The sequence below is a fragment of the Melopsittacus undulatus genome, chromosome 4 (assembly GCF_012275295.1).
Source record: "Melopsittacus undulatus isolate bMelUnd1 chromosome 4, bMelUnd1.mat.Z, whole genome shotgun sequence".
Classification (NCBI taxonomy): Eukaryota; Metazoa; Chordata; class Aves; order Psittaciformes; family Psittaculidae; genus Melopsittacus; species Melopsittacus undulatus.
In genome coordinates, this window is record NC_047530.1 from 89,178,326 (window position 1) to 89,198,698 (window position 20,373).

The 20,373-nt window shown below is 59.3% G+C and overlaps 2 protein-coding genes across 5 annotated transcripts; one reads left to right on the forward strand and one right to left on the reverse strand.

Annotated features, from left to right (window-relative positions):
- Positions 1–261: 261 nt before the first annotated feature.
- PLCD4 (phospholipase C delta 4) lies at positions 262–10,210 on the forward strand. Of its 3 annotated transcripts, XM_005153840.4 has the most exons (16): positions 1,287–1,453; positions 2,846–2,898; positions 3,223–3,381; positions 3,766–3,994; positions 4,236–4,365; positions 4,938–5,169; positions 5,574–5,775; positions 6,089–6,233; positions 6,703–6,855; positions 7,212–7,352; positions 7,709–7,865; positions 8,458–8,574; positions 8,872–9,050; positions 9,190–9,325; positions 9,407–9,556; positions 9,669–10,210. In XM_005153840.4, the coding sequence occupies exons 2-16, from the start codon at positions 2,874–2,876 to the stop codon at positions 9,773–9,775; spliced, it is 2,262 nt and encodes a 753-aa protein (XP_005153897.2). In that variant the 5' UTR covers positions 1,287–1,453; positions 2,846–2,873; the 3' UTR covers positions 9,776–10,210. The 3 variants fall into 3 exon arrangements, with proteins under 3 accessions (XP_033917802.1, XP_005153897.2, XP_030909054.1); XM_034061911.1 differs by lacking the exon at positions 1,287–1,453 and adding an exon at positions 262–294 and having other exon boundaries at positions 9,190–9,556; XM_031053194.2 differs by having other exon boundaries at positions 9,190–9,556.
- A 205-nt stretch (positions 10,211–10,415) lies between these two features.
- Positions 10,416–20,370, reverse strand: ZNF142 (zinc finger protein 142). 2 transcript variants are annotated; one of them, XM_034061803.1, is made up of 9 exons: positions 20,175–20,370; positions 19,538–19,864; positions 18,452–19,090; positions 17,948–18,205; positions 16,689–17,501; positions 16,262–16,439; positions 12,370–15,604; positions 11,377–11,482; positions 10,416–11,048 (listed from the first exon to the last, which is right to left on the reverse strand). In XM_034061803.1, exons 2-9 carry the CDS (start codon positions 19,818–19,820, stop codon positions 10,549–10,551), a joined length of 6,012 nt encoding a protein of 2,003 aa, XP_033917694.1. In that variant the 5' UTR covers positions 19,821–19,864; positions 20,175–20,370; the 3' UTR covers positions 10,416–10,548. The 2 variants fall into 2 exon arrangements, with proteins under 2 accessions (XP_033917694.1, XP_033917695.1); XM_034061804.1 differs by lacking the exon at positions 20,175–20,370 and adding an exon at positions 19,979–20,070.
- Between the last annotated feature and the right edge of the window lie 3 nt (positions 20,371–20,373).

The following is a 20,373-nucleotide window of genomic DNA, read 5'->3' on the forward strand; positions in this document are numbered from 1 at the left end:
GGATGGGACAAGCTGTGCCGGAGGGTGACGATGGGGGCTCAGCCCCAAGAGAGGGACACTGTAGTGTGCTCCCGCCACCGCCTCCCCCCCCATTCACGTTGGGAGCGGCGTGACCTTAATCCGAAGCGACCTTGAGAGGCGGTGGCTGCGGGGCCGGAGAGTGCGGAGCCCGGGGCGCCGGGAGGTGGGGGGCCGGGGGCGGGCTCGCCGCCCTGGCGCTGCCGAGGGGCGGGCAGCCCCGGCCCCGTGCGGCCGCGGGCGGTGGAGCACCGGCGGAGCGGCACCGGAGAGCGGGTACTGGGCTGCGCGCCGCGTCCTCCGCACCGGGGTCGGGCTCCTGCGGGGGGAGAGAGGCGGGGGGGGGGGCTGGGACCCCTGGCTCGGGCAGCGCTGCTCGGGGCGGGTGGCTCTGGGTGGAGGGAGAAGCGCCGGTGGGTTTGTCTCCTTTGCCTTTAGTTGTCACCTGTACCCCAGCACCCTCCGAGGTGTTTTGCTGCCCCATCCCGACCCCTTCCCCGAGCCCCTCCGGCCCCGCCAGCCGCCGGTTGGTTCCGCGTCACGGGTCAGGCTCGGTGCCCGGGTGCCGCTGCGTGTCCTGGGGCGGGTGGGGAGGTTGAGCGGGGCATTGGAACTGAGCAAAGCGCCGGTTCACGGGCAGTCTGTGCTCACAGCAGGGCAGCAAGAAGGTGGTGGGTGCCCGGAGTGGGAACCCTCCTTGCTCTGGCACGGCTCCCCCCATGGTGGCGTTAAGTTCCGCCGGGGCACGGTGCACTGGAGCGGCTGGGAGCACTCACACCCGCTACCCCTCCAGCTCCTCTTGGGGACTGTCACCCCCAGGAGGAAAGCTGCAGTGGGTCGGTGTGTGCTGGGGTGCTGGGGCTGACCCTGGGTCCCTGGCAGGAGGCAGCTGCCTGCGGGAAACTCTCGGGTTGGGTTTCTCCATCCCCTGGCTCCCGTCCCGCTCGCCTCGACAGCATAACTCAGACTGGGGCGAGGCAGGCTGTGTGGGGCCGGGCTGCTCCGGGCTGGAGGCACGGAGCCCAACAGCCGTGTCCGTCCGTGCATCCTCGCTCCCGGGATCTTCCTTGTGCTGGGAGAGTCTCTTCCTCACTGCGTGTGTGGAGAAGGCACGGCTCGTGCCTGAGGCAGGGCTGGAAGCTCTTGGGCTGTGCTGGGAGCCAGGAATGGCAAGCACGGGGGGAGATCAGTTTAGCTCCAAAATCTTAGTGTATGGGCCTGGGGGCTGCAAGCAGCTCCCTTGCATACTGCGACTGTACACAGATGTGTGGCAGGGTGCAGAGAGGAAGGACCCGTTGGTGGCACCAAGCCCATCTCTGCCCCAGACCAGCGTCTCTCCCTGCTCCTCCACCTTCGGTGCCTCTCTCTCCACCCCGGCTTCTCCAAAACACCCACATCTCCATCCCGTCGCCTGCTGCAGCACAGGAGCCACGGGGTAAGTGGGTACCTGGAGCTGTGACCCTGCAAAGTGGCTGTGCTGAGTGCTGCCAGGAGGCAGGAGGGGGCAGGCAGATGGGTGACTAAGGTTGTCCCCTGCATCCCCACAGGCCGTGGGGTGCAGGGAGCTGAGAGTGCGCTGGGTGGTGAGGGGCACTGCTGGGGCTATGCAAACCAGCAGGCATCAGGGCACCCACTCTGAGGGCACAGGAGGAGAATGGTGCCAGCCCCCTGTTTGTGGGTGCAGGCACCCCAAGCACTGGTCCAATTTGACAGGTACCCCTGTCACACTGGATGTGGGGGATGCAGGCACTGCAGCTGATTCCTTCAATCTGAGCCCTGCATAAAGGGCTTATACTGGGAACTTGAAGCTCGGGCACTGCTGGGAGGCAGTGGGGATGGCCCCCCCAGCCACTCTGTCTCCAGCACCTGAGGTCCCCAAGAGTGTGGACAGTCAATCCCTGTATGCCCTTGGGACAGCCAAACAGCCATGGCCAGCTCTGTGCTGGGGTCAGCCTTGCCATCCCCACACTGAGCAGGGCCCAGCTGCTACCTGGCCCTGGAGCCCACGAGGGTCTGGCAGCTGGGCTTGGCAGCTGCCTGCACACTGACGGCACCGGCTATTCCCAGCCCCGCACAGCCAGTGTCGGTGCTGAGTCAGGGGCCTGGGACACGGCTGCCACCCATGTGCCCAGCTCAGAGCCTTCACCCAAGTACCCCTGCTCCCTTTCTGCACTCAAATCCTGTCCCATCGGCTGCAGCATCCACTCCTCATGGACTCAGCTCCAGCAGCTGGGTGACAGGCACAGCGATTTGTCAGTCTAATTAAAGTCTTAACAGCCTAATCAAAGCCTTATTGTCAGTCCAGTTGTATTTATAGTCCCACTCTTGGCAATGCACTCCCTGTATGCTACCGCTGCAGTCACAGCCCCATGGTGCTGGTGTTCCTCAGGGAGAAGGGGCCGGAGGAGCTGAGGGTCACTGCTCTGCACCCCCTTCCTTGCTCCCACAGCCTTGCCTCAAAATGTGCTGGTTGGGGGTTGTTTCCCAGGTGTGGGGGGCTGCTCTTGGGCACCCCAGATCAGTGTTTCCCAGCTTCTGTTGCCACCTCTCCCCTGGGAGCAGGGACTGGGAGCACCAGGACTCCTGCACACGCTCACAGGTTCTTCTGTTCTCCTCTGACACCTTCCGAGCTCTGGCTTCCGGGTAACACAGATTAATGTTTGATGAGCACGGCGGCTGAACCCGACACTTCAGGGAGGCAGTGACCCAGCAGAGACAGGCACAGGGGCACACGCACCTTGCACGGGAGCCCACCCGGTGGGACCTGGGTGCAGTGAGGGGGGTCTGGCCCCGCTCCCCTCAGCAGCTCTTTCCCTTCCCTCCCCAGTGGCCGCCAGCGTGGAGGAGGCAGAGCCATGGCATCGCTGCCGTGCAACGCCCGTGAGTGCCCCGGCGGAGGGAGGTGCAGGGCAGGGCACCCCGACACCCGGATTTAAGCCAGGGCAAATCTGGCTTGTGGGTTGCTGCACTCTGGAGCATCCCTACCCCACTGTGGTCTCTATGGTTTGGGCTTGGCAGTGCTGAGGGTGGATGGGGAGGGTGGATGGGGAATTGCATTCTGCCCCTCCTGTGGTGAAGGGAGTTTATCTGGGCTCCTTCCTTCCTCCATCCCACATCAAGGGACCATGTGGGGTCCTAGAGATGAGAGGGAGCAAGGTGCTCAGATTCCCTCACCCTCAGTGATGCAGTCCATGCTGCCACCAGGCATCCAGCTCACTGAAACACTGGAGCAGATGCAGCAAGGGACGCTGATGCGCAAAGTCAAGTCCAAGAGCTGGAAGAAGCAGCGGTACTTCAAACTGCAGGAAGACTGCATGACCATCTGGTACCAGTCCAAGAGGACAGGCAAAACTGAGTCTGCCTGTGAGTACTGGTTACTGTGTGTTGGCCATGGGGCCATCAGTAAGGTTCAGAGTGAACAGGGAGGTGAATGTATGGAGGTTCTCGAAGCCACACCTGCAAAAGGTACTGGGGCATTCAAGAGAGGCTCTGTGTGCATGTGTGGGTTCTTCTCACCCACATCTCTCCATGAAGCATCTGGCCCATAGCAGGACCCATGGGCTGCAAGGGCTGAGTGGGTGGATGAGTAGCTCAATGGGTTGATGGAGGGATGGAGGGGTTGATGGAGGGATGGATGGATGGATGGAAAGAACAAAGGATGGCTGCAAGTAGAGATGTCTGTGGGCAGTGTTCCCTGCCCTGCAGTCCTTGTCCCCCACAGACAGACCTTCCCTTTCTCTGCCCCAGTCTCCATTAGCGATGTGGAGACGGTGCGGGAAGGGCACCAGTCAGAGGTGCTGCAGAGCCTGGCTGAGGAGTTCCCCCCCGAACGCTGCTTCACCATTGTCTTCTATGGCCGCCGGGGTAACCTGGACCTCATTGCCGCTTCGGCGGAGGAGGCACAGTGCTGGGTCCAGGGCCTGCGCCAGCTCATAGAGGTGGCCACCAGCATGGACCAAAGGGAGAAGATAGACCAATATCCTTCCTGCAGGCATCGCTCTGCCCTCCACACCCACTCCTTTCCCCATCTCCAGCCATCCCCTAGCCACTTCATCTTCAGCATTGCCCCACCATGTGCTTAGCTGTTCTGGGTCTCACCATCTGTATCAGGGCAGGGAGAGCCCACAGAAAAAGGAAAAGAGACCTTCTGATGCTCTCCAACTCCATCTATCTTAGCTAAGGTCCTTTCCCTTAACATCTGCCCTGGTTTCTTGCACATGGATTCGTGACTGGTTCCAGAAAGCTGACAAGAATAAGGATGGGCGCATGAACTTCAAGGAGGTGCAGCGTCTCCTCAAGATGATGAATGTGGACATGAATGAGGACCATGCTCTGCGGCTCTTCCAGGTAAGCATTGTACCTGAGGGCCATGACAGGCTGGGGAGGCCCTGAAGGAGCTGGAATAAGCTGCACAACACCTTCCTGCAGGAGGATGTGGTCACTTCCTTCTGTTGATCTGTTCGTCTATCCATCCATCCATCCATTTGTTCACCCAACTACCTCTATACCCAGACAAATACCCATTTGTTCATTTATCTGCCAAGCCAACCAGCCAAGGCAGCTGTTCCTCCTTTCTGTTCCTTTGTCCATCCAGATGTTTGTCTGCTCACCCAGCTAACCAGCCATCTGTTTATCCCTCCTCCCTCCACCAGTTTGTCCAGCTCTCCATTCCTGGAGCCATGCATCTACCATTCCACCCACCCAGCTCTCCATTTGCCAATCCATCCATCTATCCATCCATCTATCCATCCATCTATCCATCCATCCATCCATCCATCCATCCATCCATCCATCCATGCATTCACTGATACCTACCAATGCTGCTGGCATGGAGTCTCTCTGCCCTCAGTTGGGGGCCATGGAGTGTCCAGGACATCCTGTTTTGCCCCAGGCTGGGTGCTGAGCAAGATCCCTTGCAGGCTGCCGACAAGTCAGAGTCAGGGACGCTGGAAGGGGAGGAGTTTGTGCTCTTCTACAAGGCCCTCACACAGCGAGAAGAGGTACTGAGCCTCTTCCAGGACTTCTCCGAGGATGGGAAGAAGCTGACGCTGCTGGAGCTGGTGGATTTCCTGCGGCAGGAACAGCTGGAGGATGAGGGCACGGAGGAGCTGGCCATGGAGCTCATTGACAAGTATGAACCATCGGAGACAGGTGAGAGCCAGCCCAGACAAAGGGTCTGCTCTGCATGGGGGGAAGAAGGGGCTGAGACCCACAGCCCCACAATAGGGGCACTCCCAGCACCATCCTGCTGCAGGTGGGCACAGGGGGAAGCCACTTCATGGTGTGATATGGGTGCAGTTCCCCTTTTTCTGGCCCATTCCTGGCCCAATTTGGTGTAGAAGGTTGACCAGTCACACAGTACAAGCTCTGGCTTTGGGTCTACTGCCCACTTTCTCAGTGTTACTGCCCTGGGTCACCTCTCCCCGTGCCCCAGTCTCTGGCAACAGCTGTGCCCAACAGGCTGGGGATGCCAGGAGCCACCAGCAGCACCATTTGCCCCCATCCTACCTCATCTGGGTCCCTGGCTGTCACTGAGCCTCCCCCTCTGCCTGCAGCCCGGGCTCGCCATGCACTGAGTGCCGATGGGTTCCTCATGTACCTCTGCTCCCCGGAGGGCTCCATCTTCAACCCCCGGCACCAGGCGCTGTGGCAGGACATGAGCCAGCCACTCTGCCACTACTTCATCTCCTCCTCCCACAACACCTACCTGATAGAGGACCAGATCCGGGGCCAGAGCAGCATCGAGGGCTACATCAGGTAAAGTGGCTGTTCCCTCCCAGCTGCCCCACAGCAGCCTCCTGCTCCAGTGCTGTGCCTCAGGCAGCCCCAAAGGGCAAACCCAGAAGCTCCCTTGCCTCCTCTGTGGTCCAGCACCCCCATGGCTATGCTATGTGATGCTGAGCAAGGAGAATCCTGAACCCAGCTCTACCTGCCCTGCGTGCAGCAGCATCCCCACGCTTGGCTGTTCTCACCTGGTCCCTGTAGGGGTGATACCCTCAGGCAAAGGGGAGAGCAGGCGGCTGCTGTCCTGCCTGGGTGCATGGTCCCAGGGCTGGTAACTCACCTCCAGGGCTCTGAAACGGGGCTGCCGGTGCCTGGAGGTGGACTGCTGGGATGGGCCAAATGGGGAGCCCATGGTGTACCATGGCCACACCTTCACCTCCAAGATCCCCTTCCGAGAGGTGGTGAGCACCCTGGGCAAGTACGCGTTCAAGGTAGGGCACCTCCCCTACTTGTTGGGTCTCCTGGGTGACCCTTGGTGTGGGGTGATGTGGCTCTGATTTGGGGCTGTGATGTGTCTCTGGAGGGGGAGTGGTGCTGAGGCTCACACACCTGGTGCTGCAGCAGGACTGACCTCACCACAGGTGAGAAGGTGGCTGTGTCCCTTCACAGGGGACAACACTGGGAGGTCTGACCCACAGCCCTGCACCGTGCTGTACCAGAGGAGGGGGGCTCATGCAGACAGAGTCTGCTGGGGGTGCAGGGGTGAGATGGGACCTGGGAGATGGGTGGGTGAGATGGGATATGGGGGATACTGGGGGACTGGAGGAGTATGAAAGTCTCAGGGGGACACAAGGACATCCATGGGGCTCCAGCCTGGCACTGATCACATCTGGACAAAGCCCTTGTGAGAGCTCCCAGACACACCAATGCTGATCTTTGTATGTGCACGTTGCTCTGTAGACCTCAGACTACCCGGTGATCCTGTCCCTGGAGAATCACTGCAGCATGGAGCAGCAGGAGGTCCTGGCCCAGCAGCTCAAGACCATCTTGGGGGAACAGCTCCTCACCACCACCACTGATGGGCGCGTTCCTACCCAGCTCCCATCCCCAGAGGTAGGGACAGTGTGTCTGCATTGGACATTGCTGTCCTGCCTGGCAGTAGGGTGAGGAGGTGGCTCTGATATCCAGAGGGAAGGACACCTCTGTCCCAGCATCTTCCTGCTCTGCTGGAACACTGTGGGACCCTGGGGATGCTGCATCCTCATGTTCTCAGCAGGTCCCAAAGCTTTCCCTAAGGTAGTCTCCCCATGCCCTGCAGACAGCAGAGCAGAGCCCTCCTACCCTGTCCCCTCAAGGGGGAAGGGAGCAGGTGGTGCTGGCTCCCAGCAGCGCAGGTGCCCAGAGGACAGCAAATCCCATGGAGGAGATGGGCACCCAAAGGTGCCTACCGCTTTATCCCCACCTTGCAGGAGCTGAAGCACAAGATCCTGCTGAAGGGGAAGAAGATCGGACGGCTGGAGGACACACTGGATGGCCCAGGGGATGAGGGGCCCGATGTGTCCGATGATGACAACGGGGCAGAGGCAGAAGAGGAGAGGAGGAGGGTGAAGGTGGGTGGCCCGGGTTGGGGACTGACTGGGATTACTGAGCCCTGGAGACAGCTATGGGCCATGGTGACATTCCAGTGCTGAGAGGAAGGACAGGACTGCAGGGCCATTGCCAGGCAGGGGGGGGCAGCTCTTTCTGCCCCTGGCCATGCCCACTGCACAGTGTACCTGTGGTGGCACCATGTTGGCAGTCACCTGCTTGTTTCATTCCTGGCAGGAAGGCTGCCCATGGGGGGAATGTTGCCACCCTGAGCACATCCCTGGCAGCTCAGTGCTCTACAGCCCCTGTCTTGACCGAGTGCTGTGAGATGGGGCTCCCATCTCCATCCGTGGGGACTCAATGTAGCTCTGCCTTGCAGAAGGACAAGGAGAGCCTGGCACAAGCATTGTCTGACTGTGTTGTCTACTGCAAGAGCGTGTCCTTCCGGGGCTTCCAGGAGGCCCGCAGCCATTCCCGGCCCTCTGAGATCTCCTCCCTTGCTGAGGCCAAGGCCAGGAAGCTCATTCGGGATGCCGGTGAGATGGAGGGACAGTGGCACCAGGGGACTGGGCCAGGGTGGAGGTGGCAGACAACTTCCACAGGTGTAGGGCTAGAACCCCCAGACACTGGGGTTCCCTCCCTGTCTGGAGAAAAGGGGGTCCAGAAGGGCTGTACCCTGCTTTTGGCTCTGGTGGGTGAGGGAGGGGTCACTGGCTTAGAAAGCAAGGCAGTGTGCCTGGGCTCCTGGGAGGGGAAAGGGGCAAGAACTGGTAGGTGAGTGGATGGATGGATGGGTAGATGGGTGGGTGGGTGGGTGGGTGGGTGGATGGATGGATGGGTGTGTGGATGGATGGGTGGATGGGTGCGTGGATGGATGGGTGGATGAGTGGATGGGCGGGTGGGTGGGTAGATGGATGGATGGGTGGATGGATGGATGGATGGATGGATGGATGGATGGGTGGATGGGTGAGTGGATGGATGGATGGATGGATGGGTGGATGGGTGTACGGATGGATGGGTGGATGGGTGGGTGCTTGAAGGGATGCTTGAAGGGAGGGAAAGAGGGCAGCACATGTGGGTACAAACCAGGGAATAACCCCACAAGTGGCCCTCATGCTCCATCCATAGGGAATGAATTTGTGCGCCACAATGCCTGGCAGCTGACACGCATCTACCCCAGCGGGATGAGGACTGATTCCTCCAACTACAACCCCCAGGAGATGTGGAATGTGGGATGCCAAATCGGTATGGCTGGAGGGCATCAGGGCTGAAAGGCTGTGGGCTGGGGAAGATGCCTTGGTTCCTGTGCCAAAGGGCACCATTGACACCCATGCTGGAGCCAGCTACCATGATAGCTGCAAGTCTGGCTGCAGGCTCTTGCTCTGCCCTGGGAAGCCTGGGGGTACCCAGGCATCGGTATGTTGTCCCCCAGTGCAGCCCTGCACTACTCCAGTCATAGGACAGGCTGATTCTCAGCTCCAAGCAGGGCACACTGTTTCCAAGCTGTTGTGAACCCTTCCTTCCCTTGCCACCTTCCCACAGTGGCCCTGAACTTCCAGACAGCTGGCACGGAGATGGACCTGTGTGACGGGCTCTTTAGCCAGAACGGCCGCTGTGGCTATGTGCTCAAACCACCCTTCATGAGGGACAAGGAGACTCTCTTCAATCCAAGTGACCCCAGCAGCCGGGAGAGCTCTGGTCCCATCACCCTGACGATCCAGGTATGGGGCTGAGGAGAGACCCTGCAGAGCTGTGACTGTCTCTATTGGTCCCAGACAGGTGGGGACACCATTGGGCAGCGTGCTGGAGCTGAGCAGCCTTTGGTTTGGCTGTTCATCTGGTCCCTGCTCATTCCTGCAGGTGATCAGTGGGCAGCAGCTGCCCAAAGTGGCCAACAGGAAGGATGGAGAAGTCATTGACCCACTGGTGCGTGTGGAGATCCACGGGGTCCCTGCAGACCAGGCACGCCAGGAGACCAAGTACATTGAGAACAATGGTGAGCCCCACGGTGGTACAAGGGACCCTGCTGCACCCAGGCAGCCTCCCTGCCCTCCCAGCACCAATTCTCCTTTCCCAGGGTTTAACCCCCGCTGGGATGAGACGCTCCAGTTCCAGCTCCATGTGCCTGAGCTGGCCCTCGTCCGCTTTGTGGTGGAGGATTATGACAAGACCTCCAGGAATGACTTTGTGGGCCAGTTCACCCTCGCCTTTGCCAACATCAAACCCGGTGAGTGGTGGGGCCCAGGGCAGCCCTGCAATGGTGTCTGGGGCCTCGGCTGGGTGCTGGAGAGCAGGGTGAGGGGCAGTGGTCAGCCAGAGCCTCGGTGTCCCCCATGCAGGCTACCGCCACATCCATCTCCTCTCCAAGGATGGCACCAGCATCCCGCCCTCTTCGCTCTTTGTCCACATCCGCATCACTGAGCCACCTGGCCCTGAGCAGGACTGAGCTCGTGGGGTGAGCATGACCCGGATGGAAGCCATAGAGCCAGCCCCAAGGGGCTGGAGCCACGGAGCCAACTGCCTTGCCCTCTTCTTGAGCCATCTGTGTCATCTCCATCATCATTGCTGCTGTGCCCCTCTTTGCAGTAGCCTCAGAAGTGTGGGAAAAGGCACGACCTCCCTCCCTTTCCCAGGTTTGGGATACTGCCTCCCATATGTGAGCATGGGGTCTGTGCTGGTGCAGCCCACCGTGTCCCCCCAACATGGATCATGCCCTGGCCTACAGCACAGCTTGGCCATGGGGAGGAGAGAGAGATGATGCACAGCACTCCAGCTCTGCCACAGGGGCTGATCCCCCCCAGCCAGGGGAGCAAGGCTGGAGCAGAATAAACCCCAGGGCTGGGTAGAGCTGGGAAAGGAATTGGTCCTTGCTGCCCCCCACCCCTGCAAAGCCCCATCCCAGTCCCCAGCCCCTTGCCATGTCCTTCCTCTGTAGCAACCTAATAAATTATTCAGTGACAGGCAAGCTTTGGTTTGGGTCCAGTGGTGCTGGGGAAGAGACAGGGAGCTGGGCTTGTGCTTGTACTCTTTCCCTGGGGGCACCTAGCCCACTGTTTGCACACGGCTCCAAACAGACCCCAAAAGTATTAAAAGGAGACAAGAGATTCCTTTTATATAGCTGCATATTTTACAACCCATATACATATATGCCTATACACACACATACATCTCTGCAGCAGAGCTGTGCCACCGGGCCCTTAAAGCAGTCAGGATTTGGCCTCATTGCAAAGTGCCACCTTTCTCTGTGGGGCACCCTCTTTCCTGTTCCATGCAGTGGGGCCCCTCGGCCCGTCTCTCCCTCTGCACAGCGTGGAGGTGGACGGTGGGTGTGCTGGGGTCCTTGCCCACCCCCTGGCTGGGATCGCCAGCCCCGCGCTCAGGGTGATGCCGCTGGATGTGTTTGATGACCTGGAACTTCTGCTTGGCCTTGTAGGGGCAATAGCGACAGAAGAAGGGGTGCTCATTGGTGTGGGTCAGGTAATGGTGGCGCAGGCCAGCCGCCCAGCGGAAAGCTCGCCCGCAGACATTACAGACATACGGCTTCTCCTCACTGTGCTTCTTCAGGTGGGTCTTGAGGAGGAAGCGGGTCTTAAAGCCCTTGCCACACTGCTCACAGATGAAGGAGCGAGCCTCCTGGTGCCGTGTCTCTTTGTGCACCCGCAGGGCATCTGCACGGTTGGTGCGGTACTCACACTCGTCACAGCGGTATGGCTTTAGGCCTGTGGTGACAGGGAAGGGGATGGCACTGGGATGGGGGGGGGGACGGTGCCCTCCATCCCATGGGTATCACCATCCCTTGTAACAGCATCAGTCCCCATTGTTTCAGCAGGCACCATATGGTGCCTGGGGTCCATACCACCCCACTTTCACTCCTGCCACAGGCCACTGTCCCCAACCCAGCAACACACGAGAGTGTGCTACCCGCAACTGCTGGTGGTCCTCCCCTGCCTCCAGCTGCAACACTGTGGAAAAGCATGTAGCAGGGGTCCCCACACCCCCATCACCCTCACTGGTGCCCCATGGCCCATCCCAGTGGGCACCACTCACCCGTATGTTTTGTCATGTGGTACTTGAGCTGGTTCACCCACTTGCACTTGTAGCCGCAGTCAGGGCAGAGGTATTTCCGCTCCTCCTTGTGGATCCGCATATGGTACTGGGGACAGGGCAAGAAAGCAGGGTCAGGATCAGGCCATTTTCCTGCTCTGGGAATGTGCAGGGCTCTGGGATGCTAGTGAGGGGCTCAAAGACAGCTCTGACATCTCAAACTGTGAGGGGCAAGGAGGGTTGTCTGTTTGCCTGGCAGACTATGGGCCAGGGGGGATCCACAGTGAGGTCAGGATGAGATGCTCATACTCCTGTCCCAGCCTGTGCATGGCACAGGCTTTTTTCCTCTGTTTGGTGTTAAGGACAAAGTTGTTTAAAACCCAGACCAACAGAGCAAGCCTCGAGCCAAGCATGTTGCACAGCCTTGCCCAGGCAGTCCCAGAGGGACCCAGTTGAGCCTAGCCATTAAAAAAGTCAATATCATTTTTAGCAAAACCAGACCATTTTCCTTTCCATTACCCCACACCTGGCACTCCTGTTCTAGGAAAGGCCCTTCACCACATGGGAGGGTGCTGATCACCTACAGAAATGCTCTGCCTGCAGGAAAGCTGAGCTTTCCATGCACTGTGTCTAACTGTTGCCACACAACATGCTGCAAGCCAGCAGGCAGAAAAACTTGGCTTCACGTGGTGCAAGGCTGCACGCAGAGGACACCAGAGACGTGAGTGGGATGAGCAGTAAAGTCAGAGAGCTGCTCACCTTCCTGCTTGCTACAAATTCCTTTTCCCCTTAATCTGCAACAGCAGGGAGCAAGGAAGAAACAAATGGTACCCATATGAGTCTTACCCACTCACCTCTTACTCCTGTATGAGCCACAGAAGAGGACAGAGGACAAAATCTCTCCTTGGGAATTACTTCTTCCCCAAATGCCCATGTTTGGACCCCCCCCCAACCTATGTAGATGCAGTAGGATACATCCCCAAGCAGGGCTCTCACCTTGAGACGCGAGGGGTCAGCACAGGCGTATTTACAGAGGTGGCACTTGTAGGGCTTCTCGCCGGTGTGGATGCGGATGTGCCACGTGATCTTCTGCCTGTTCTTGGTGCTGTACTCGCAGTCTGAGCACTTGTACACACGGGTGCCCCCGTGGCCCTTCATGTGCTGGTCAAAGACGAGCTGGTGGCGGCAGGTGAAGTCACAGAAGGGACAGTGCAGCGGTTTGTCCTGGGGGGTGGCCGGCTCGTGGCTCTCCATGTAGTGCCGCACCAGCTGCTGCCGCTCCTTGGCTGCGAAGCTGCACAGCTCACAGCGGTGGCTGAAATGCTGCGTCTTGTGCTCCTCCAGCGCCTCCCGTGTGGCAAAGGTCTCCTTGCAAGTGCTGCACTCCAGGTGCGGGTGCTGCTTCTGTGTGTGGCACTTGAGCGTAGCCTCACTGTGGCACATGAAGCCGCAGCGGGGGCAGCCGTAGGACACCTTCTCCTCATGCCGCCGCAGGACGTGCTGCTTGAGAGCTGTCTCGGAGCTGAAGCGAGCCTCGCAGTGGGAGCAGCCAAAGTTGAGCTCACCACGGTGGCAGCTGTTGATGTGGCGGGTGATGTCGTTCTGCAGGTAGCTGCTGTAGTCGCAGAGGGGGCAGAAGTGGGTGGGTGTCTTCTCGTGCACCCGCAGGCGGTGGATGCGCAGCTTGGAGTTGGTGCCGAAGGTCTGGCTGCAGATGCCACAGGCGATGCGGCCCACGCCGGTGTGCAGGGACTGGTGGGCCTCCAGGCGGTAGCGCCGCGTGGTGCTGAACTCGCAGTAGCGGCACTTGTGCGGTTTCACCCCCTCGTGCTTGATGCGGATGTGCTGCCGCAGGCAGCGGGCTTGCTTGCAGGTGAACTCACACTGGTTGCACTGCAGCTGCGGCCGCTTGCTGTAGTGCTTGCGGTGCAGCTTACGGTGCAGCCGTAGGGCTTTGGCCACCTTGGAGGTGAAGGGGCAGGAGGCACAGCGGAACTCACCCAGGGACACACAGCCCCTCTTCTTGTGCGTCTTCATGGCACGTTCCTGGTGGCATGTGAAGGGGCAGTTGGGGCAAGAGAAACGTCTCCTCTTAGGCAGGGCAGCTTTCAGAGAGGCTGCACCCAGCAGGAGCTCACTGGGCTGGCCTGTCTCAATGCTGGCCTGGTCCCTCTCAGGGATCTCAGTGCTTTGGGATCCAACCTCCTCAGGATGCACAATGTGCTTTTCAGTACAGTGACTCTTGAGAGCCCGCCGGGAGCGGAAGGCCTCAGGGCACAGGGAGCACCAGAACTGCTCTAGGCTTCGGCACCCATCTTCCACATGGGAGGTGATGGTGGAGACACGGGAGCACACAAAGGAGCAGGCGTTGCAGTGCAGCTTCCCTCCCTCCAGTCGGTATTTCTCCAAGGGTTTCCCAGGCTGGAGGGGACAAGCAGCTCCATCTCGGTCAGCCCCATCCCCTTGCTGGGGAGGCTCTTCTGCCACCTCTGTGCTGTCATCTGGCAGGGATCTCTCAGGGGCAGGACAGCCTGATGCACATTCCCCAGCCAAAGGACCGCCTGTTGCCTGTGTTTTATCAGAAAGCAGCTGAGCTTCCCAAGGGCTCCTGGCATGCTCAGACTCCTCTGAGCTTCGCTTCTTGCTCTCTGCCATTTCTGTACCATTATCACCAGGCTGGTCAGCAGATTGGCACAGTCCAGGTGGCTCCTGCCCAGCTGGTTTGAGGATCTTGCTGTTCTTCAGGAGGACTGGGCACTTCTTGAGGAGGTGGGTGTTGAGCCCCCTTTGTTGCTTAAAGCTGGCACCGCACTCACAGCACACAAGTGGGGACTGGCGGCTCTGGCAGCTGGCTTTAAAGTGCAGGGACATGGACTTCTCCTTCCGCGTGATGTACGAGCACTTCTCACACTTAAAGATCTGGCTCTCCGACTGCACCACCAGCATCTGCACCCTGCCCTCCAGCACCAGTGTCTCTGCCTGCTCCTTGTCCTGCTTCCGCAGAACCTTCAGCGCCAACTCAGAGCTGCCCCTGGCATCATCACTAGAGGTGATCATGTCCCCTGGGACAGGTGGATGGCTTTGCTCTGCTGTCTTCAGCATGCAGAGCCAGGCCCCTGGTAGCTCAGCTTGGCTGGTCTCTCTCATCGCAGTATCTGTCACCAGCTTGTGGTGGTCTGAGCATGGCCCCTCCAGATGGCCTGTGACCTGCCCTAGGGCATCTTTTCCCTGGCTGTCTCCTGCCTCTGTGCTACCCTCCAGCCCCAGTGCCTCATCTTCTTGTACATCTGCCTCCTCTTCCTCAAAATCTGGGATGCCTTCAAGTGTATTGTCATTGTCCTCCAAGCCAAGGTCATCCCGGGAGCCCAGCATCTCACAGGCTGCGGGAGGCTCCTTGCAGGAAAGCATTTCCACACTCTCTGGCTGTGCTGCACAGATTTCTTCAGTCAAATGCTCCAGGAGGGGCTCAGATGGGACATTCAGTGCCTCCAAGTGCACGCTGCAGCTCTCTGCCCCATCCCCAGAAGCAGTGAGCTCAGTTGAGCCTGTGGCAGTGTCTCCTTGCACACAGTCATCTCCTGGGGTATCACCAGCCATGGGACAGCTCTGCTCCCCCTCACCTATCTCTCTCTCTGCCTCACTGCTGCTCTCTGGTGGAATGGCATCCTGCCCAAGGAGGGGCACCATGAGTGCTTGCTGATAGCCCTCTTGCCCCTGAGATTCCAGATGGGATGGTTTTGCCTTTGCCCACTGCTCCTTGCCAGCGAGGGGTGAGCTGGCATCCACATGCAGGGCTGCACCAAGCTCATAGCCAAAAAGTGCCTCAGGTGAGCTGATCTCCAGCTCCTTGCTGGCATAGTTTTCCAACCAGTCCTTGTCACCAGGGACATAGCCATGAACCTTGCGCTTGTGGAAAAAGAGGCTGGTGTTGCTGAAGGTGCAGTAGGAGCAGAGGGCGCAGCGAAACTCCTTCTGCTTGGTGTGCTTGCAGTTCTCGTGGTTCAGCAGTGCCTGCTTGTACTTGGTCTGATAAGTGCAGTACTGGCACTGGAAGACAGGCACCTGGTAGTTCTGCGAGTGTTTTGCCTGCATGTGCTTCTGCAGCTCGTACTTGCGCTTGCAGGCAAAGCCACACACCTCGCAGATCAGACTTTTGCCCTGGTGCCGCAGTTTGTGGCTGCTCAGCTGGTCAGCACGGTGGCACCGGTATGAGCACTGGTTGCACTGGTACCTGTGGGGAAAGCAGAACTGGTCAGGCAACATGAGGAACTGGGGCAGACTGAGCCCTGTCAGGCATGCCAAGCTCCACTTCCCTATCCCGGGCACATGGGCAAGGGGTTCTGTTTGGTTTGCCATATCTGACCTTTGCTGTCAAGGCAGTTCTTACCACAGGCAATTCCTCCCTGCTGTATCCCTTGGCACTCCTGATACTTTACACCCTCGGTCTGGGGATGGGAGACAGATTCTCTGAATAATCCATACAGTGACCACATCACTCCCCCACTTGTCACTCCAGTGTCCTGGAGGCAGACTAGACTCAAAGGAAGTGATAATACAGAAAAACATGTTCTGGCAGAGTCCTGTACATGCCCAAGCTGGCCTCGGCCCACAGACATCAGCAGAGCCCATGAACCCAGGCTCAGAGCTGCACTGATATGCTAATACACCTCCTTAGTGACAGAGACACCAACAATAGCTTTGCCTCCACAGCACCATGCTGGCAACAACCTGCAAGCTGAAAGACCACACTTCTTATCTGCTGCACAGTGCAGGTTGTAACTATCCCCCAGGTACAAGGGTCTGGCACACAGTGCAGCCCAGAGCAGCAGACCCCTGGAGCAGAACCTGGGGAGCCCTGTGCTGCAGGCCAAAGAGCCAGGTTTCATACCGGAGGTCTCCAGTGTGCTTGCGCATGTGGACGTTAAGGTAGTGCTTCCACTTGGTAATGTAGCCACACTCAGTGCACATGAAGTTCTTGTCATTAGAGTGGGTCAGCATGTGTTTGGACAGGTAGCTCACATCCCGGCACGTGAAGTCGCAGAGCTCACACTTGTGAGGCTTCTCTCCTACATGCAACACAGGAATACTCTCAGCATGATGACCAGATAAAGCAACACGGTTTACCTCATCTCAGCAGGAGCTGGGGGATAACAGCAGGGATGGGGGCACACCATGACTTCAGCCAAGTGACTCTAGGGTGGGAGAGGCAGTGAGAGCACCCAGGAGCCCTGATCCAGCCCTGTCTGCCCACCCATAGCCAGGACAGGACTCTCCATCCCACCCTGGCTCTCAGGATGCCCGCAGCAGACACCCACCAGTGTGCAGCAGCCTGTGCCGGATGAGCACCCTCTTGTGCGCGGTGGCGAAGGCACACTCGCTGCACTTGTGGATCTTCTCATTGGCATGCATCTTGCCCACGTGGTCGTGAAACTCCACAGGGTTGAAAGTGGCATAGGGGCAGAAGCTGCACTGGAGCTGCTCGCTACCTGGGTGCCCCTGCTTCTTGTGCTTGCGGAAAACGTGCTTGTTGGAGCAGATGAAGTCGCACTGCTGGCAGTGGAAGGCGTAATGGGTTTTTCTGTGAGCCTCCATGGCCTCGGCCGTGCCAAAGAGCAGTGAGCAGGCATGGTACTTGCACTCCACCGCCTTGATGCTATGGGCATCCTTGAGGTGACGGACAAACTCCTTCCGGTCCTCCACGCAGTAGTCACAGTCCCCCTGGAAGCAGCTCAGCCTCTTGGGCTCAGCTTTGTGAGTCTTCAAGTGCTCTTTGAGGGCCTGGCTGAGCCGAAACTTCTCATCACAGACAGGGCAGGAGTAAACATCCGAGTAGAAGTTGGAGATGTCCTCATGCATGCTGGCCATGTGGCGGTTGAGGGCGTTCTTCTCCACTGAGCTGTAGTGGCAGAGCGGGCAGCGATGGGTCTTCTCGCCTGTCTCTCGCATCATGTGGATTTTCAGTTTGCTTTTGCTGGTAAAGTACTTGTGGCAGTTGGGGCACTGCAGGCTGGGGTCAGGGAAGTGCAGGTGGAGGTGCTCCACCAGGTGTGTCCGCTTCTTGAAGCACCGCTTGCACTCAGGGCACATGTGGGTTTTGTAGAGGTACTCTGAGCCCTCCGCGACATCCCCTGTGACAGCAGAGGAGGGGCAGCCATCAGCAGGGAAGGGAGAGCACAAGCAAATGTTTTCTTCCTGATCCAGCTGTGCCATGGGAGAGCTTATACACATATATGGTCCCACAGCAGGATGGGTCAGGTGAGCTTTCCAGTTCAACACCAGGAAAACACAGCCTAAATCATGCCTGCCTCTGTGCTCCTGATCCCCAAAGTGAGGCACACTTTTGGCTGCTTTTGCCTGCACCTGGCAGCAGCTATGGATGGGCAAAAGACAGGATCTGTCTGACTGGGCAGAGGGCAGGTGGAATAATGCACTGGTACATGCAGGAGATGTGGGGCTGCTGGACAGCAGAGAACCCCCAAGGGCCCACCAGCCTGGCCAACATTTCCCTGGCAGTCTGGATGCCGTACTGCTTCTGCACAATGCAGGTAGCTCCTGGTAAGGCCCAACATCCTACCTTTGAAGTGCTGTGTCCGTGGCACTCTGTTTTTCTCAGGAGCTGCTTTCTCATCCTCTTTGGCCTCACCTTCGCATGGGCTCTCACCATCCTCCTCTGGTGACTCATTCTCACCACTGTCAGAGTCCTCTTCTTCACCTGATGCTTTCTGACCCTCCAAGGAGCCCTCCCTGGTGCCTGCAGGCTTTGCTGGCCTGGCTTCTGCTGCAGTGGCTTCCCAGCCAGGGTCACAGCTCCCTGTTTCCTCCTGTCCTGCCGCTTCAGTAGGGAAAGATAGAGATCATCAGGCTTCAGGCAAAAGGCAGACACCCACACCCCTGCATGCAAAATACCTCCTGGCTGAGTTGGGAATACAATCTGTGCCACAGGGAGGAAGGAACCCAGGGCTCCATGGCCTTCCAGCAGCACAGCCTCACCCCCTACTCCTCCAAGTTGCAACTGGGATGCACGGACACAGTCATCCTCTGCAGTACCCACAGACCCCAAACCCGCATCCAACTGTACCTGATGGCAGGACATAGTGCTGCTCGAGGCTGTGGGGGGCTGAACCAGGGGGGCCACCAGTTTCAGGTGTCTCGGTGGGAGGCTCCACAGCGTGGCCCTTCCTGTGCTGCCAGAAGAGCTTGGCATTGGCTGTGACAAAGTCGCAGTGGCCGCAGTGGAAGGGGAAGTGTGTGCGGTGGTGCTGCTCCATGGTGGGGTGGCTGGGGAAGAGCAGCGGGCAGGCACGGTAGGAGCAGGACACAGGGGAGGCCCCGTGCAGGCGGCGCAGGTGGCTGCGCAGTTGCTTGCGGTCCTCCGTGGCGAAGCAGCAGCCCTCCTCGGGGCAGGGCAGGGCTGCCAGCGGGGCCCGGTGGGTCCTGAAGTGCTCCTTGAGTTCGCTGGGCTGTGTGAACATCTCCTGACAGACGGGGCACAGCAGGCGCTCAGAAGTGGAGCCCTTCTGTGTGCCAGCTCTGGGTTGCTCCAGGCCCACTGGCTCACCCTGGCCTTTGCTGGCAGAAGCCAACAGTGTCCCAGGCAGCTCCAGATGTTGCGGGGAGGCCAGGAGCATGCAGCGGTGCTGGGACAGCAGGGAGGCCTCTGGGAAGCTCTGGCTGCACCTCTCACAGAAATACAGCTCCACCACTTTGACCAGCACCTCTGCAAGTAGCAAAGGGTGAGCAATAAGAAAGAGCTTTTGTTAGGCCCAGAGCTTGGGACTGGCATTTCATTTCCAGCTCTGGACAAAGAGGATAAACAGCTACTACCACAAATTACAGTCTGAAGAACTGCAGCACTCCCCTTTCCTGGGGACTTCCCATAAGAGAGGGGACAGCACCACCCAGGCGACCACAATAACCAGGTCTGTCCTGCAGGACCTTTGGGGCACACAGGGATGCAAGGGACTGTTCCAAGCAGGACATGCCCACACTGGACCTAGGTGAGAAGCATGCTGAGGACAGTAGTCTGGGGTGGAGACCTCTGCTTGGTCCCTTCTGACAGCTGAGCACAATCCCCCCATCCTGCACAGAGCTCTCATAGCCCCCTCTCCCCACCTGCACACCCTCCCTGTATTGAATGCAATGGGGCCCTCCCTGCACCTCATACCTGTGGCACTGGCTGGGTTGCTCAGTGCCATGTTGCCAGCCACTGCCTCAATGAGTATTTCCACGTTGTTTCCTTCAGCATGAACCCCTTCTCCGGGCATTGATGCCTCTGCCAGCAGCAAGTCCTGGTTGGCAGTCAGCGGGGGTGTCCTGGCTGGGCTGGTGCTGGCCACACCGGAGCTTCCCACAGCTCCTGCCTCTCCTGGTGTGGGCAAGAGCAGCTCCGAGCACAGGGCCTCCATCTTCCTGCTGGCACCCTCAGACACAGCCACTTCTGTGCTCATTGCCTCTGGATACTGGCTGGTGCTGGGCAGCACAGCCCCTCACCCTGAAACAGGAGAAAGTGCTTTAAACAGGGACAGTGCAGAGCTCCAGCAGCGCTACGGGATTCTGGCGGGCAGCCTGCCGTGTCAGTCCCTAGGCAGGGTATGAACTGGGGTACCTCAATGCTGGCTCCCTTCTGCCGTGCCCCAAGCTGCTACCGGCACAACGCACTGCCACCGGCGAGGCGGGGCTGCAAGGAGCCCTATACCCTGCCTGAGGCCTGCTCCGAGCGCCGCCGCCAAGGCTGGCTCCCCGGGCCCAGCCCCCAGCCCAAACCCCGACCCAGCCCCAGCCTCCAGCGAGGAGGTGCCCACCGCGAGTCGCCGCACGGCCAGCGCCAGCCCAGCCTCTTCGCACCGCTGCCCCGGTCTGACCGCTGCCCCGGGCTGGGGCCTCAGGCCGGGCCCCGGTGTCTCAGGCCCATGTCGATGGTGCTCGCAGAGGGGCGGCAGAGTCCCCTTTGTGCCGCTCCACTCTGCCCGCCCGCCTGCCTTCACTCTGCGCTGCCGAAGC

What these genes read in the sequence shown, in the direction of transcription:
- ZNF142 (XM_034061803.1), bottom strand. Translation starts at nt 19,820, where the DNA reads ATGAGCACAGAAGTGGCTGTGTCTGAGGGTGCCAGCAGGAAGATGGAG. An exon ending in GCACTATGTCCTGCCATCAG is followed by an intron (nt 18,206 to 18,451) that starts GTACAGTTGGAT and finishes TCCCTACTGAAG; the next exon opens with CGGCAGGACAGGAGGAAACA. An exon ending in CCACATGACAAAACATACGG is followed by an intron (nt 11,049 to 11,376) that starts GTGAGTGGTGCC and finishes CTGTCACCACAG; the next exon opens with GCCTAAAGCCATACCGCTGT.
- PLCD4 (XM_034061911.1), top strand. Translation starts at nt 2,874, where the DNA reads ATGGCATCGCTGCCGTGCAACGCCC. An exon ending in TGGGCAAGTACGCGTTCAAG is followed by an intron (nt 6,234 to 6,702) that starts GTAGGGCACCTC and finishes GTTGCTCTGTAG; the next exon opens with ACCTCAGACTACCCGGTGAT. An exon ending in CCATCACCCTGACGATCCAG is followed by an intron (nt 9,051 to 9,189) that starts GTATGGGGCTGA and finishes TCATTCCTGCAG; the next exon opens with GTGATCAGTGGGCAGCAGCT.